At 41.3% G+C, this 16,995-nt stretch overlaps 1 protein-coding gene and 1 long non-coding RNA gene across 3 annotated transcripts in view; both read right to left on the bottom strand.

Moving 5' to 3' along the window:
- DCAF5 (DDB1 and CUL4 associated factor 5) overlaps window positions 1-16,995 on the bottom strand; it is a 95,277-nt gene that overhangs the window by 13,706 nt on the left and 64,576 nt on the right. For both annotated transcript variants that reach the window (XM_040226213.1, XM_040226214.1), the window contains exon 7: window positions 13,857-13,923. In XM_040226213.1, the coding sequence (XP_040082147.1) occupies window positions 13,857-13,923 (67 nt within the window). The remainder of the gene's footprint in view (window positions 1-13,856; window positions 13,924-16,995) is intronic.
- On the bottom strand, window positions 9,880-11,491 carry LOC120852780. The gene is made up of 2 exons (XR_005718645.1): window positions 10,697-11,491; window positions 9,880-10,662 (listed from the first exon to the last, which is right to left on the bottom strand). It is a non-coding gene; the product is annotated as an uncharacterized LOC120852780 (long non-coding RNA).

Genomic DNA, 16,995 nt, shown 5'->3' with positions numbered 1-16,995 from the left:
TAAAGTAATCCAGGCTATACACAGAATCACAGCAATGAATAGGCTTCAGAGAGGTTTGCTATAGTCCCTCTCCAGTTTTCAGGTTTCAAGTGATTGAAAACAGCTGCTACTGTACAATTTACACAGAATGAGTTTAGAGAAGAAATTTTTATCAGTTCTGGAGATGTGTATAAATCAGATAGATTCCTTGAGTCTCAAATGACTAATGCCAAGATGCCAATACCAGTAAGAACTTGGGTTCTCCTCTCCTCCATTATCTAACCAGAGCCTGCCCATCAATAGCAAAATCAAGCTGAAAAAACTTAGGCAGGGAATATTTTTGACAAGAACCACATAACCTACATAATCTCCCTTTAGGATCATCACTCATCTGTGGGTAACAGCCCTGGTAAGGCTCAAGCCCACCCCATGGTTATTGAGCCAAGTCACAACGTTATTGCTAGTAATGGTACCAATAAGTAAAACAGCACAGACTCAAGAGTAAGACCCTTGGTCATTCTTGAGCTGTCATTTGTTTATCAAGTTCTGTACAAACCAATGGTCATTTCTCCGAACCATCTGCTCTGGCTGGCTCAGACAAACAGGCTGGTACCATCTTGTAGGTTTCTTTTTAAGTTGATGTCAAAGTTTCCATACATCCATCTTTCCTTTGTTTCAGAAGGGATACTAGGGAGGTGGCAAATGTTCTATCTTATCTGTTCTACTTCTCTATTCTACTGCAAGACCTCAGAAAATAAAATGAGTGAGAGGGCAATCTCATAAGACTCCAGCATTAGTGGTTCACTCACTATCTTGGGATTCTAGGAAACACAAGGCACTTAGAAAAAACACCTTGTTCAGAACCCTGATAAAGACCTTTCTAAAATGCCACGGCCAAATGTTCCCACAGAGAAGAAAAAGGACTAAGCCTACATGTGCTCACTGCCCTCTTTTCTAAACTATGCTCTTTTCATAAGATTCAGCCAGAGATTTGTCCCCTCAAGCCTCTCAAGAGGGTCAGGACACCACTCCCACTTCTTGCCAACTTCAATTACTTCTGTTTCTTGTCAATTTCATTCATTTTCAACAAAGTCCTCCAAGAATGAGGATGTTTTCAACTCAGAAGCTAAAAGCACCCTGGTCAGGATTTCTAGATGCTTTGGTTCAAACAGAAACTTATCCACTGTGCTAGGGCGTGATCCTCAACAGCACTTGGGACTGACTACAGAACAAGACACTGAAATATTTTGTTCTGAAATAAACTCTGAATCAAAGTGGGTAAAATGGCAGTATTAATTTTCTTGTTACAGTCTTTGGATTTTCCACTCCTTCCTCAGTTCAGTTCAGTTCAGTCGCTCAGTCGTGTCCGACTCTTTGCGACCCCATGAATCGCAGCACGCCAGGCCTCCCTGTCCATCACCATCTCCTGGAGTTCACTCAGACTCATGTCCATCGAGTCCATGATGCCATCCAGCCATCTCATCCTCTGTCGTCCCCTTCTCCTCCTGCCCCCAATCCCTCCCAGCATCAGAGTCTTTTCCAATGAGTCAACTCTTTGCATCAGGTGGCCAAAGTACTGGAGCTTCAGCTTTAGCATCATTCCTTCCAAAGAAATCCCAGGGCTGATCTCCTTCAGAGAGACTGGTTGGATCTCCTTGCAGTCCAAGGGACTCTCAAGAGTCTTCTCCAACACCACAGTTCAAAAGCATCAATTCTTCGGCGCTCAGCCTTCTTCACAGTCCAACTCTCACATCCATACATGACCACAGGAAAAACCATAGCCTTGACTAGACAAACCTCAGTCGGCAAAGTAATGTCTCTGCTTTTGAATATGCTATCTAGGTTGCTCATAACTTTTCTTCCAAGGAGTAAGCGTCTTTTAATTTCATGGCTGCAGTCACCATCCGCAGTGATTTTGGAGCCCAAAAAAATTAAGTCTGACACTATTTCTACTGTTTCCCCATCTATTTCCCATGAAGTGATGGGACTGGATGTCATGATCTTTGTTTTCTGAATGTTGAGCTTTAAGCCAACTTTTTCGCTCTCCTCTTTTACTTTCATCAAGAGGCTTTTTATAGCTCCTCTTCACTTTCTGCCATAAAGGTGGTGTCATCTGCATATCTGAGGTTATTGATGTTTCTCCCGGCAATCTTGATTCCAGCTTGTGTTTCTTCCAGTCCAGCGTTTCTCATGATGTACTCTGCATAGAAGTTAAATAAGCAGGGTGACAATATACAGCCTTGACGTACTCCTTTTCCTGTTTGGAACCAGTCTGTTGTTCCATGTCCAGTTCTAACTGTTGCTTCCTGACCTGCATACAGATTTCTCAAGAGGCAGGTTAGGTGGTCTGGTATTCCCATCTCTTTCAAAATTTTCCACTCCTTCTTAATAGTTGATTAATTAATGGGTAGGACAAACACCTTTGCGAGAATGGGAAGGAGAAACAATGGACAACACAGAGATTAAGGAGGGGGAGTCTGAAAGCAAGAGTGAGGAACCAGGAACAGGGACTAGATGACTGGAAGGGTCTGTTGGAAGATAAGAAATTAGGACAGCAGGAGATAGATTTGTGTTTAAAAAAAAATAGAGCACTGGGTCCTCATGAAGAGGGTAAACATCCTTGATATTCCAAGATTTATATGTTGACACATCCAAGGATAATAAGGGCTGGACATATAAGGACTTAACAAATGATTGTTAAATTGAAATTAGTGGAGAACACTGTTAAGAGCGGTGCTTGCAGCTCAGTAGTTAATAGAATCTGCCTGCCAACGCAGGAGACACAGGTGATGCAGGTTCAGTCCCCGGGTTGGGAAGATTCCCTGGAGTAGGGAATAGCAAGCTATTCCAGTATTTTTACCTGGAAAATTCCATGGACAGAGAAGCCTGGCAGGCTACAGTCCACGGGGATCACAAAGAGTTGGACATGACTTAGGACTCACGTGTGTACTGTTAAGAGTGGTATTTTAAAAAACTTAATACTCAAGTTAAAAAACACAGATTATGGTACAGGAAATGCTTTTAGCATTTCATGGGAGAATTTCATCTGGTAGCTCTGGATTAGGGTAGGAAACAAAAGGCTGCAGAACACACTGATGGGGCAAGGTGGTAAGCAAGGGCGTAAACGAGTGGCACCATTTCATAGAGAAATTGAAAATATCTCAGTGACGCAACTGACTTCAAGACTCTGTAATCACCTAGTCCTCCCTGAAGCAGGAAGACCTGGACTTGGTGTTTTTCACCAAAGAATCCAACAGTCAATTCAGCTTTCATCCTACTCGCCTCACTGCTGGCAAGACTCAGCCGAGCTGCCTCCTCATGTGATGTTTTCCTCCACCGTCTTCCTAGGCTCACCCTCTTATGGGTTTTCTGCTACTTCATTGGTCACTCCTTTTTTTTTTCTTCCACATTTTTTACTGAAGGATAATTGCTTTACAGAATTTTGTTGTTTTCTGCCAAACCTCAACATGATGGTCACTCCTTCTTGATTTCCTTTTTGGCTCTTCTCCCTGGCTTCTTGACATTAGACTGCCTTAGGGTTCAGTCTTTGGTCCCCTTCTCTTTAACTAGTTATACTCACTTCACCCACTGCTGACCTCATACAGTCTGTGGCTTCAGATACTACCAATGTCGTCCCAAACCTTCAGACACCACCTACGTGCCGACACCAAAACTCAAAATGTCACCTCTAGTCCATGTCTTCCTTGCACGCCACACCTCTATATCCAAACTGTTTACTCAACATCTCTAGAGACATCTCAGACTCTACCTGCTCACCCTTTCTCCCAATCTAATGTATCAGAAATTCTGATGGCTTTACTTTCAAAACCTATCTAGACTCCAACCCCTATTACCTTGGTTCAAACCACCATCACTTACTAACCTGTATTATGAGAGAACCCTACTGGTTCTCCTCATTTCTATCGCTGGAAGTCCCTCTCCCAACATTTACCCTCAAAACTCAGTAATCAGAGTGATGCTGTTAAAACAAGTCAGATGAAGTCACTCTTCTGCTCAAAATTCTCCAATGGTTCCCACTTCACTTGTAGGAAGAGTGACTGGACACCCCTATATCCCACTTACCTCTATGACTAAGCCCTATTCTTTTCCCCCTCTCATTCCGCTTCAGCACATTGATTTCCGTGCCAATTCTCAAACATAATAGGCACACTCTCACTTCAAAACCTTTATGCTGGTTCTACCGGAAATTCTCTTACCCTGGATTTCTGCAATGCTCCCGCACCATCGTGAGGTTTTATTCAGATGTGACCTTTTCAATGAGGACTATATTGAATATCCTATTTAAAATGACATTTCCCTGATTCCCTTCCCTATACTACTTATTTCCCTCATTCTGTTCTAATTTTTCCTTTTCCAAAGCACGTCTAACCTTTTATACACATGATATAATTTATTGTATCTATTGTTCACTGTCTGTTTCCCCCACTAGGATGTAAGCTCCATTCTAGCAAGGCGCTTTTGTTCTTCTGCTGTACCCTAAGTTTCTAAAACAGTGCCTATCTAGCACATGATAAGTTTTCAACAAGTATTTGATGAATGAATGAAAAGGCATGTGTATTAGACTTCGGAATATAAGAATGCAGGAAAAGAACTGAATCTCCACTAGTGGGCTTCAACATCCAACATGTGGATTATCCAAGTGTCTCTCTCCATCTTCCTGATGTCAATTTTGGATGTTTCTTTTATAACATTTTTGACTACAGTAGGAGTAGAGAAATAAAGAAGCTAAGATTCTACCTACCTTCATGATCCTTTGAAACACTAATTCCATAAAAACTTGACTTGATTCCCCAAATCTGTTCAAGCTCTCCTTAAATATCTTTTTTTATAGCCCTTGGAACCCATTTTAAAATTTAGTATGTGTGCACGCGTATGTGCACACACCCTGCCCCCCCCCGCCCCACCCCACACACCCTTTTCTCATCTCTCTTGGACTAGAAGTTCTTGGAGGGCAAGAAAGCATTTATCTTTCAATCACCCATAGGATTTGCATAACATTTTATCTAAGGGTACTCAGTAAGTGAACAAATTAAGTTCTCTGGAACAAGGCTTGAAGGAGAAGCCGAAAGCTATTACCTACTAAAATGAGGTCTGGTAAGTACCCGTTCAAGCAGTTAATCTATTTCATTCTCGACTCTACCAGCAGAAATTAAGAAGGGCTGTGAGGGGCAAGAGACCACTACTTTTCCTCACTATATCTAAAGAGTTGTCCAAACAATCTCTTAGTAATTCCAAAAGGTCTGCCTGTACATTCCCAGGGCTCCAAGTTTCCAACCATAAAGAGAAATACAATCAGGGTACTGACAATACAAAGAGAGCAGTGGCTGCTTCCTGGGGATCATGTAACCACTTAAGAGCTAAGAAAAGCCAGATGGGGACAGTCAGTGCTGTCAGTAAAGCTCAAAGAGCCCCACAGACAGCAACACTTAATTGTACAAGAAAGTCAATTACACGAAATTCTTCTTTCATCATCTGTATTTCACACGTGTCTGCAACCAACTACTTGTGAACAATTAAAAACAGTTGTTCCTCCAATTACTTGGGAGGAAAAAGCAGATGCCCAGGTCTGACTCCTTGAGAGTAAATGCATCTATGAGAGTAATGGGAGGAGAGACGGAGTACGCACACACACGCAGGCTCATGGAGATGCACCAACAGCTGTTTCCAGCCTCTTTCCTCCGCCTGCTGGCAGTGGGGGTGGCTGCAGTGAAGGCTGTATGTTCCCCCCTCCATTCAAGGAAAAATCTGTCATAGGACTCTCCCCTCTTAAACTACCAATGAGTCAAGAGCAGCCTTCATGCAAGAAAAATGTAACTGACCATTCAGGAGGGTACCAGATAAGGCCCATGTCTTGGTCTCTAAGGAGTTTTTCAGAGGAAAGTTAAAAAGGAGAAAGCTTTTAAAATGAGAAATAACAACATTTATTTATTATAAATAGAAACTCAGCTACTAAGTACACTTAAAATATCCCTAAGAAACTAGGTATTATTATTACTGTTGTTATTGTTTACATTATTAATATTCTCGTCTTACAGATGAAGAAAGTTTTATTAAACAATTTTCCCAAAGCCTCCAACTAGAAGATGAATGTGTATCAGAAATTTTAAGCCCAGGCCTACCAACTCTATTACACTGTGTTTCTTTCCATAAATAGTATGGTCTTAGTGTAGAGGCATATCTGAGGTGAAGCAACGCAATCAGTGAAAACCCTAAAGCTATTTCCAACAAGAATTAGGAAAAGGGAAAGAGAAGGCCATGTGAGTATTTTCCAGAGAGGCCCACCCCTACCACATGGTATCAAACCCTCCATCACTTCTATTACCTGTTACTAGGGAGCAAATAGTTTGGAAACTATGGATCTATGAGCACTCATCTTATCCACAGCAGTAACAATGTCTTCCATCTGAACCCATCTAGTTTTCAGAAAGCCTTCAAGATTGTTAAATCATTCCATGATATGAGATGGTAGGGTGAGGGGGGCGGGTAGCAATTTTACAAAAGAAACTGAGGCCCACAATTGCTGTTACATAACCTGCCTAGACTCACTCAATCAGTTATTGGAAGTACTGGATTTGAATCCAGGTATGATTTTAAGCCTAATGCTCCTTCCTATCTATACACCATGCTGACTCTATACATAACTGTCAGTCTGTTTATCTTCATTAACTGTCACATAAAAACAGATGCTCTTCCTACGTACTTCAGAGGTGTAAAACATATTCTGATGGGGTTTTTTTTTCTTTGCCACAGTGAGATTCCCAGTTCTATTCCTTCCTCTGATTTTTAAACAGGTTTTTAGAAATGAGTTGTTATTTGAAATCAATTGAAAAAAACTGAGCCTAATTTTCCAGGTAGGAAGATTTACCCTGGGTATTAGGTCTTACATCTTAAAATTATTTCCTCAACCTACTAGGAAGCCCTATGTGAATTACTTAGCCAACTGGCTAATTCTGTTTATATAATAATACTAAATTTTGTTTCTATAATAAATAAATTTCATCTCTTTGGCGTTTGTGTAGCAAAAACATTTCCCCAGTGATTGTCAGTCTTTCTGAACAGAAGTGTGGAGAAGAAAAAGATGCCCCTGCTCTTGGCTCACACTTAGCACCGCTCTCCGCCTAGTTCTCAGCATCTGGCATGCACCGAGAAGCACACAGCAGGCATTCAATAAAAAATGTCAACTGCGTGTCATCTGATTATGCCATTAAGGCATCTAACAGCAAGCCAACTTCCCCACATAGCCTGCCTCAGTGTCTTACTCTGAAACGGCATGAACAGAGACAGCAACTCAGCCTCATTCCAGATCTGTTAAGTCAAAGAGGCAGTAGATTAGATTAGGAATTTCCTGACAGACTTTCCATCATCTAAGCATTCAAAGCTAAAACTCAAGGCCACTTCAAGCCCTTATATGTTATGTCTGGCTCACTGAACCTTGCTAAATGTTTCTTAGAACTACAAATGGCCAACAGTTAAAAATAGAGAAATTACACAGAAGAAATTTCTAATCACTGGAGTTGCTCTGGGGCAACAAGCAGGCTATCAGGGTGGGCAACCTAGCAGAGGGCTTCAGGTAAAATTCCTCCATAAAAGTGTACTTGAATACACGTTTAGTTATAACTCAAAAGAATTATTGTGGGGATGGGTACGTGAGCAGAAAATTCTATAGACCACTGATCTGGGCTAAGTAAACTCCAGCATGTAAATGCCTCTGCTGGGATATCATGTTTTCATTTTTATTCATTTAATAATATTTTACTTCTATTGTGATTTTTCTTTGACAAACATCTATTCACTAGTTTTTAAATTTTTTTTCATCAGGGAATAAAAAAAGGATACCGAAAATAGCATAAAAAGTATAAGTTAGGGCTTCCCTGGTGGCTCAGTGGTAAAGAATCCACCTGCCAGTGCAGGAGACACAGGTTTGATCCCTGGTCTGGGAAGATCCCACATGCCACTGGGCAACTGGGCTCATGTGCCACAACTCCTGAGCCTGTGCTCTAGAGCCCAGGAGTTGCAACTACTGCAGCCCCTGTGCCTAGGGCCCCATGCTCAGCAGTAGGAGAAGTCACTATAACGAGAAGCCCTTGCACCAAAGCTGGAGAGTAGGCCCCCCTCCCCTGCTCGCTGCAAACAGAGAAAAGCCCACACAGCAACAAAGACCCAGCACAGCTGAAAGTAAATAAAGGAAAATCATAAGTCAAATAAAAGTTCAAAAAGTATAGCTTAATGAAATTTTGTAAGACGAACACCTATATAACCAACACCCAGGTCAAGAAATGGAATTTTTCTTGGCCATTCAGAGGCCTCTATGTGCCTCATTCCTATTACAACCTCTTCCCTTCCCCAAAGAGATCATTATCCTGGGACTCCCTGGGTGGTCTAGTAGTTCGGAATCCACCTGCCAATGCAGGGGACACGGGTTTGATCCCATATGCCACAGAGCAACTAAGTCGGGGCACTGCGACCATTGAAGCCTACACGGCCTAGAGCTCAGGCTCCACAGCGAGAGAAGCCACCACGATGAAAAGCCCACACACCTCAATGAAGAGTAGCTCCCGCCTACCATAACTAGAAAAAGCCCACACTCAGCAAAGACCCAGGGCAGCCAAACAGAAACAAAAACCCCACAAATATACCATTACCTTGACTTCTATATTAATCACTTTCTTGGTTTTTAAAACAATTTTTATTCATTTCAGTGTACATTCCTAAATCCTTTTCATTTGGGGTGGGGAGAGGGGGGCGATGGGCACACCACACAGCTTGTGGGATCTTAGTTCCTCAACCAAGGATCAAACCCGGGCCTTCGGCAGTGATGCAGTCCCTAAACCACTGAACCACCACTGAATTCCTCCAGGGAATTCCCTCCTAAATAGTTTTGCTTTGGTTAATGTATCTTTTGGAATTTTTTTATACAACAGGTTACTCCCTGTCCATCCTTTCTTTTATCATCAGAATGTATCTGTTGAAGAATATAAGATCATTTCACCTATAGTTTCTGACAGTCTGGGTTTTGTGGATTGTATCCTCACAATGTAGTAGTAATACACCACACCCCTCCATCCTCTGTGCTACCTGCAAATCAAAGCTAGAGCCTGAGGTCTGATCAGATTCAGGGTTGTTGTACTTTGCAAGACTCTAGGCACCGCCATGTTTCCCATCAGCATGCTCATAATGTCAGGCTGCCTTTCTTTTTGTAATGCAAATAACCAGTCGATGCTCAATGTCTAGATGCATTAATGCATGAAGGCTGCTAAGTAATTATATTAAAACTCTGTAATTTTTTTAATGCCTTTTATTTTACCTATATTTTTGAAAGATATTTTCCTCGTGTATAGAATTCAAGGTTGGCAGGTTTTAATTCTTTAAGCACTTCAGAGATATCATTCTATTACAGTCTGGCTCCCATCGTTTGATCATCAATCTTACTGCTGTTTATTTACAGGTAATTTGTCCATTTTCTCAGGCTGCTTTTAGGCTTTTTCTCATTATCTTTTGCTTTCAGTAGTTTGATTTATGATGTGCCAAGGTGTGTTGTATTTACTCTGCTGGTTTGAATCTGTATAGTTGTATTTACTTTGGAGTTTTTGAAACTGAAAATTGGCATATTTCATTTGTTCTGGAAACTTTCAGCTATTATTTCTTCATATATTACTTCTCCTTCACTTTCTCTTATCCTTCTGGGATTTCAATTTCATATGGATATGGCAGATCATCCATGTCCCTCTTGTCTCTTACACTCTGGTTTAGCTCTTTCCATTCTCTATTCTCATTGTCCTTCAGTTCGAATGTCTTCTATTGACCTGTCTTTGATTCACCAAACCTTTCTTTTCACAATTAAACCCAGCCAAAAAATTCTTAGTATTAGACATATTTTTCAGCTTTAGAATGTCTACGTGATTTTTTTCTAAGTCTGTTGAAATTCTCCAACTTTTTATCAATTTTGTCCATCTTTTCTATTTTCTTTATCACATTTACAATATTTAAAGCTCCTGATTATTTGACTTCAGTATCTAGATAATATTGTGGATTGGCTTCTTTTGATCCCTGACCACATTTTCCTGTTTCATAACTTTTTTACTGCATACTGGACATTGAGGATAAAGAACCACAGTGACTGTTACAGACTGAACTGTGTCTCTTGCAAATTCGTATCTCAACACCCCAACCCCGCAAGATGACTATTTGGAGACAGAGGCTTTAAGGAGATAATTAACGTTAAACAAATTATAAGGGTAGGACTCTAATCCAATAAGACTGATGTTCTCATAAGAGGAGGAAGGGACATCAGCAATGAGACATTAGCAAGAAAAGGCCATGTGAGAGCACAAAGAGAGGGCAGTCATCAGCAAGCCCAGGAGAGAGGTCTCGGGAGAAATCAAACTTGCCAGAACCTTGATCATGGACATCCAGAACTGTGAGAAAATACATTTCTGATGTTTAAATAACCCAGTTTGTGGGATTTTGTTATGGCAGCTGTAGCAGACTGATACAGAGATGAAAGTCATTTCCTCCATCTAGCATTTACCCATTCTACTTCTTTCCTCAGGAAGGTAAGGGGCTGATCACCCTCAATCCAATCAGGAGGGACCAGGTCAGGGCTGGATTGCTTCTTAGTCAGACTAAGTCTACTTCTGGTTTCAAACCTCTCAAAGGCAAGACCTACTTCTGGTTTCAAATCTCTCAAAGGCAAGACCTGGAGACTGCAGGTTGCAGGTCTCTTCCACTAATGGGGGTTTGTGTCCTACAAGCCAGGAGACTGCAAGAGACTGCACTTTGCCTTTCTGGTCCAGCTCCGTCCTCGAGTGTGGCCTCGGGCTTCTGATGGAGAGCATGTGAAACCTCTGTTCTCTGCTTCTGTCCTTTGGAGGTTTTAAGCTTATCTCTGTGTCATCCTTTTCCAAACAGGTTCAAAATGCCCTGTGGAGCAGACCCTTCTCACTAGGGGAATTCTGTCTCCTAAGCACTGTATACCATAGGCATCTCATTCTGCTTTCCAGTCTAGTCCCCTCACCCTCAGTGCAACCCCAGCACCCAGCAAATGTCCTACAGAGAAGACTGGTCATGTGTTTGGGGTTCCTCTGAATCTAATATATCCTATCAACCCATGAGACTGTTGAAAACTCTGATTTCTTTTAACCCTGGTAGAGGCTGTCCATGGCAGCTCCATCGACAACCTGGGCACAGATGCCGTCAGGACAGAGCACGGCCAGACCTTCTGCTCAGTTGGGAAGGTTCTTCCTCCTTCAGAACTTTAGTTCTTCTCACACACTATTACCACAGCTCTCTGACATCTTTAAAAAGGTGGCTTTTGTAATTTGAGTTTTGTACTTATTGCAATGGGAACGTACTGCACGCTATGTGGAATCTGCTGCTGCTGCTGCTGCTAAGTCGCTTTAGTCGTGTCAGACTCTGTGTGCGACCCCACAGGTGGCAGCCCACCAGGCTCCCCCGTCCCTGGGATTCTCCAGGCAAGAACACTGGAGTGGGTTGCCATTTCCTTCTCCAATGCATGAAAGTGAAAAGTGAAAGTGAAGTTGCTCAGTTGTGTTCAACTCTTAGTGATCCCTGGACTGGTCATGTGTTTGGGGTTCCTACCAGGCTCCTCCGTCCATGGGATTTTCCAGACAAGAGTATTGGAGTGGGGTACCATGAAGTCTAACTATTTTTTAATAGAAATTTTACATCATTCCTTTTTCCTCTTTAAAATAACATTTCTACTTTACTTACTTTCCCTCAAATTTCAACACAATATATTTTCATAAAAATTCTATCAGATTCACCAACAAAACTATAAATACAAATTCAAATTTTTTTTATTTCCTGTGACTGTAAGGTTCTAAGTGTTAACATTTTGGTACTGTATAGGATTAGAGTTACCATTACAATTACAACTCAGTTGCTCAGTTGTGTCTCTTTTGTGACCCCATGGACTGTAGCCTGCCAGGCTCCTCTGCCCATGGTACTTTCCAGGCAAGAATACTGGAATGGGTTGCCATTTCCTTCTTCAAGGAATTACAATTCTTACTGGAACACAACTGATCAAAACAGATATACTTTTAATGTTTTATAAAAACCAATTACTATAAAAAGAAGCAATTTATTGCATTAGAAGATAAGGGAGAAGGGAGGGGGTGGGTTGGGCTATAGCCCTATGATTAAAGAATCCATCTTTTTTTTTTTTTGCCACCTTAAGAGATTTTTATACCTTAGGGGCAATGCACCATGCCAAGGTTCAAGTGGTCAGATATTTCTGGAATATTTCTGATTTTCTGGTATTTTTTGTTTGTCTGTTTGTTTGCTTCTTTTTCTGTAAAGTGGGAGATGGACAATGGGGAAAGGGGAGGTGGGAACAGATAATACATATGGAATTTAAGAATCTAGAAATGGATTCCTTTAAACTAACTGTGCCTGTACAATCCTTGGAAGGTCCAGGCACCCATTTCCCAGTTTCAGTACTGGAGTCCTAAGTCAGTTCTGAGGGTCCCTGCCAACTCAGAGATCACATACTCATCTACATAAAAAGGCAGCCTAACAGTGGCCCATACCCTAAGCCAGTACAGAAATCATCAGGGGAAAAAAATCTACAATTCTACTGCTAATTCTTCCCCCTTCTCTCAATACAAACATGAAAAAGATTCCAGAGAACAGTCCTGGGAGAGGGAAATTATTCACCTTCCATTTTAAAAGTCAAATAGACTTAATAATGAAAAGTTTTCAAATCATGTACAATAATAATTAAGCCCCAAGTTTATTTCTCAGCTAATCAATCTAGGACTTATGGGGGTGGGAGACTTAATACAGGACTAATTCTAGAGACAGAACATCATTTTTTGTTCAGATAGACTGTTGCTGTCCCATCTGGTTGTACGTCAAAGGTAAGATGCTTCATTCACACTTTCCAAATTCCAGAAGGGGAAAAAGGCCTTTTGTAACTTGTTTAGTAACCAGAGCATAGCAATAGGATAGCTTTTCCAAAAGTAAGCCTAATCAAATTCTGAAAGGCAGATGTTTGGTAACAATATTGTTAATTCAGCAATAGGCAAGCCAACAACTTTCCTCAACTCTAAGCCCTAGACACATTTTGTGTAATATTATCAGCACAGTCCTCTATTCCTTTCCTACCATTTTCCAGTTTGATGTCATGTATCACCTGGAGCAGATGGCTGTATTGAACTGTCCTGAGAATAAAAAATAGGCATTTTTCTACCAGTAGGAAGCCACCAGTGAGACACTCATCTGAGCACGTGAGGACACTGGTATCAAGAATGATCCCTGCTGCCTGGAAGCTCAGATGGCCCAGATCCAAACTTACGGAAAGCTTTTTCAGAATATATCTAGAGCCAATGTGGAAACATTTTTTCCTAATTTCTCTCATGTATGGGATCAGCCAAACTCCAGGGAGTACATCCGTCCATTAATAAAGAAAGTTTCCCTTTAGGAAACATCACCAGGGAGGCCAAAGGAAGGGCAGAGCCCCTAACAACTGTTTGTAGAGTAATAAGCGGAGCAGGAATGTGTGCGTCGATAAAGGAAAAGCAAGGAAAAAATATTCCAAGTGTGAAACAGCAGACAGGAAAATGAAGAGGAGGCGCTCTAAGAAGGCTAAAGAAAAGTTCTTAGGAGAAAAAAATCTGAGCGCGATTATGTCAGATAAGGGTATGCATGAAGGTTATAGCTAAATCTGGCTTCTAATTTTTATTTTAAAGTTTACTTTGGTCACTCTCCAATAAATTTATTATATTAAAGGAGAAATATCTTCTTCTGTTTCTACAGATCTGCCCTTCCAGGGCACAGCATGTAGGAGGTCAACAGCGCCAACATTAGCAGCAGGTTCATTCTATGGATATGCTCACCTGCTTCTGGATCTGCAGGAATTCTCCACATGTACAGGTTGAAGTCATCAGAGCCTGAAAGGATATACTGTTGAAACAAAAAAATATGTATTTATTACTTATGTACTGATTGATAATATATGTATCTACTTATCTATATAGGAAAAGGTTTTTTAAAAATAAACAAGATAAATGAACATATAGTCATAAGGCACAGCACAGAACTCTCTTAAAAGTATCTACAAATCAGAAGACTAGTTGGCTAAAACTCAGCAAAACTGAGTTTTAAAACAACCAAACTGATTTAAAAATGGGCAAAGGATATGAATAGATACTTCTCCAGAAAAAGTATAAAAATGGCCAATAACATGAAAAAATGCTTAACATCACTAATCACTAGGGAAATTACAATGAAAACCACAGTGAAGTACCACTCCACACCGATCAGGATGGCTGTTATCAAAGGCAAACAAGCAGAAAACAAGTGTCCGTGAGCATGTGGAGAAACGGGACCCCTGTGCACGGCCATGTAACGGTGCAGTCGCTGTGGGACAGAAAACGGAGGCTCCTGCAACAGCTGAGCACAGAACTACCATACAACCCAGAAACTCCACTCGTAGGTATATACCAAACAACTGAAAGCAGGAACTCAAGATATCAGTACACTAATGTGCACAGTATAATGCTCACAACAGCCAAAAAGCGGAGATGACCTAAATGTACATCAATGGATGAGCAGACAAATAAAATGTGGTATAGATAACCATACAACGGACTATTATTTAGCCTTAAAAAGAAAATTCTGACACGTGCTACAACATGGGTGAAAACTGAAGACATTTTGCTAAATGAAATAAGCCAGATACAAAAAGACAGCTGTTGTATGAGGAACAGAGACTAGTCAAATTCACAGAGACAGAAAGCAGAATAGTAGTTTCCAAGGACAGGGAGGGAAGAGAAATGGGGCGCTACTGTTTAATGAGTACAGAATTTCAGGCTAGACAGATGAAAAGGTTCTGGAGATGGGCAGTTGTGATGGTTACACAACAATGTGAATATACTTAATGCCACAAAGCTACACACTTTAGATGGCTACAGTGTTAAGTTTTATATTACATATACTTTATACCACATTTTTTCCAAAAAAAAAAAAAAAATTAAATTTAGGAGCTTCCCAGAGACCTTTTATGCAAGCCCAAGCATCCTGAACTTGCCTGTTGTCATCTGACATTATTGAGTAGGATGCCACTGTCAATCCAGCTATGAGTTAGCGTCCCTTTTGTGGGGTGGCTTCCAACTGTCTGATCTCAAAAAGACAGGACACTAAGCCAGATCTATTCTAATTAGAACTCATAAGAGCACTGTCTAACACTGTCTAATGGCAATCAGTGAGCAATTCTGTGAGTTTACTTATTTCCAAAGATTAACAGAAGTGCTCTACCTTACGTTTAGCTCAGCATTACTTCCTGCCTTTTGGTCCCATCTGCTTATTTACCTAGAAAAATAAAGGCCTACAGTTTTCTAATGAAAGATTCTGACTTAAAAATGACACTATCAGTTCAGTTCAGTCGCTCAGTCATGTCCGACTCTTTGCGACCCCATGAATCACAGCACGCCAGGCCTCCCTGTCCATCACCAGCTCCCGGAGTTCACTCAGACTCACGTCCATCGAGTCAGTGATGCCATCCAGCCATTTCCTCGGTTGTCCCCTTCTCCTCCTGCTCCCAATCCCTCCCAGCATCAGAGTCTTTTCCAATGAGTCAACTCTTTGCATCAGGTGGCCAAAGTACTGGAGCTTCAGCTTCAGCATCATTCCTTCCAAAGAAATCCCAGGGTTGATCTCCTTCAGAATGGACTGGTTGGATCTCCCTGCAATCCAAGGGACTCTCAAGAGTCTTCTCCAACACCACAGTTCAAAAGCATCAATTCTTTGGCGCTCAGCCTTCTTCACAGTCCAACTCTCACATCCACACATGACCACAGGAAAAACCATAGCCTTGACTAGACAAACCTCAGTCGGCAAAGTAATGTCTCTGCTTTTGAATATGCTGTCTAGGTTGGTCATCACTTTTCTCCCAAGGAGTAAGCATCTTTTAATTTCATGGCTGCAGTCACCATCTGCAGTGATTTTGGAGCCCCAAAAAATAAAGTCTGACACTGTTTCCACTGTTTCCCCATCTATTTCCCATGAAGTGATGGGACAGGATGCCATGATCTTCCTTTTCTGAATGTTGAGCTTTAAGCCAACTTTTTCACTCTCCTCTTTCACTTTCATCAAGAGGCTTTTTAGCTCCTCTTCACTTTCTGCCATAAGGGTGGTGTCATTTGCATATCTGAGGTTATTGATATTTCTCCCGGCAATCTTGATTCCATCTTGTGTTTCTTCCAGTCCAGCGTTTCCCATGATGTACTCTGCATAGAAGTTAAATAAGCAGGGTGACAATATATAGCCTTGACGTACTCCTTTTCCTACTTGGAACCAGTCTGTTGTTCCATGTCCAGTTCGAACTGTTGCTTCCTGACCTGCATACAGATTTCTCAAGAGGCAGGTCAGGTGGTCTGGTATTCCCATCTCTCTCAGAATTTTCCACAGTTTATTGTGATCCACACAGTCAAAGGCTTTGGCATAGTCAATAAAGCAGAAATAGATGTTTTTCTGGAACTCTCTTGCTTTTTCCATGATCCAGCAGATGCTGGCAATTTGATCTCTGGTTCCTCTGCCTTTTCTAAAACCAGCTTGAACATCAGGGAGTTCATGGTTCACGTATTGCTGAAGCCTGGCTTGGAGAATTTTGAGCATGACTTTACTAGCATGTGAGATGAGTGCAATTGTGCGATAGTTTGAGCATTCTTTTGCATTGCCTTTCTTTGGGATTGGAATGAAAACTGACCTTTTCCAGTCCTGTAGTGACTGCTGAGTTTTCCAAATTTGCTGGCATATTGAGTGCAGCATTTTCACAGCATCATCTTTCAGGATTTGAAACAGCTCAACTGGAATTCCATCACCTCCACTAGCTTTGTTCGTAGTGATGCTTTCTAAGGCCCACTTGACTTCACATTCCAAGATGTCTGGCTCTAGATGAGTGATCACATCATCATGATTATCTGGGTCGTGAAGATCTTTTTTGTACAGTTCTTCTGTGTATTCTTGCCACCTCTT

This window comes from Oryx dammah, unplaced genomic scaffold (genome assembly GCF_014754425.2).
Source record: "Oryx dammah isolate SB20612 unplaced genomic scaffold, SCBI_Odam_1.1 HiC_scaffold_26, whole genome shotgun sequence".
Lineage (NCBI taxonomy): Eukaryota > Metazoa > Chordata > Mammalia > Artiodactyla > Bovidae > Oryx > Oryx dammah.
The sequence above is the reverse complement of the archived record's forward strand: the minus strand, read 5'-3'. Positions and strand labels throughout refer to the sequence as shown.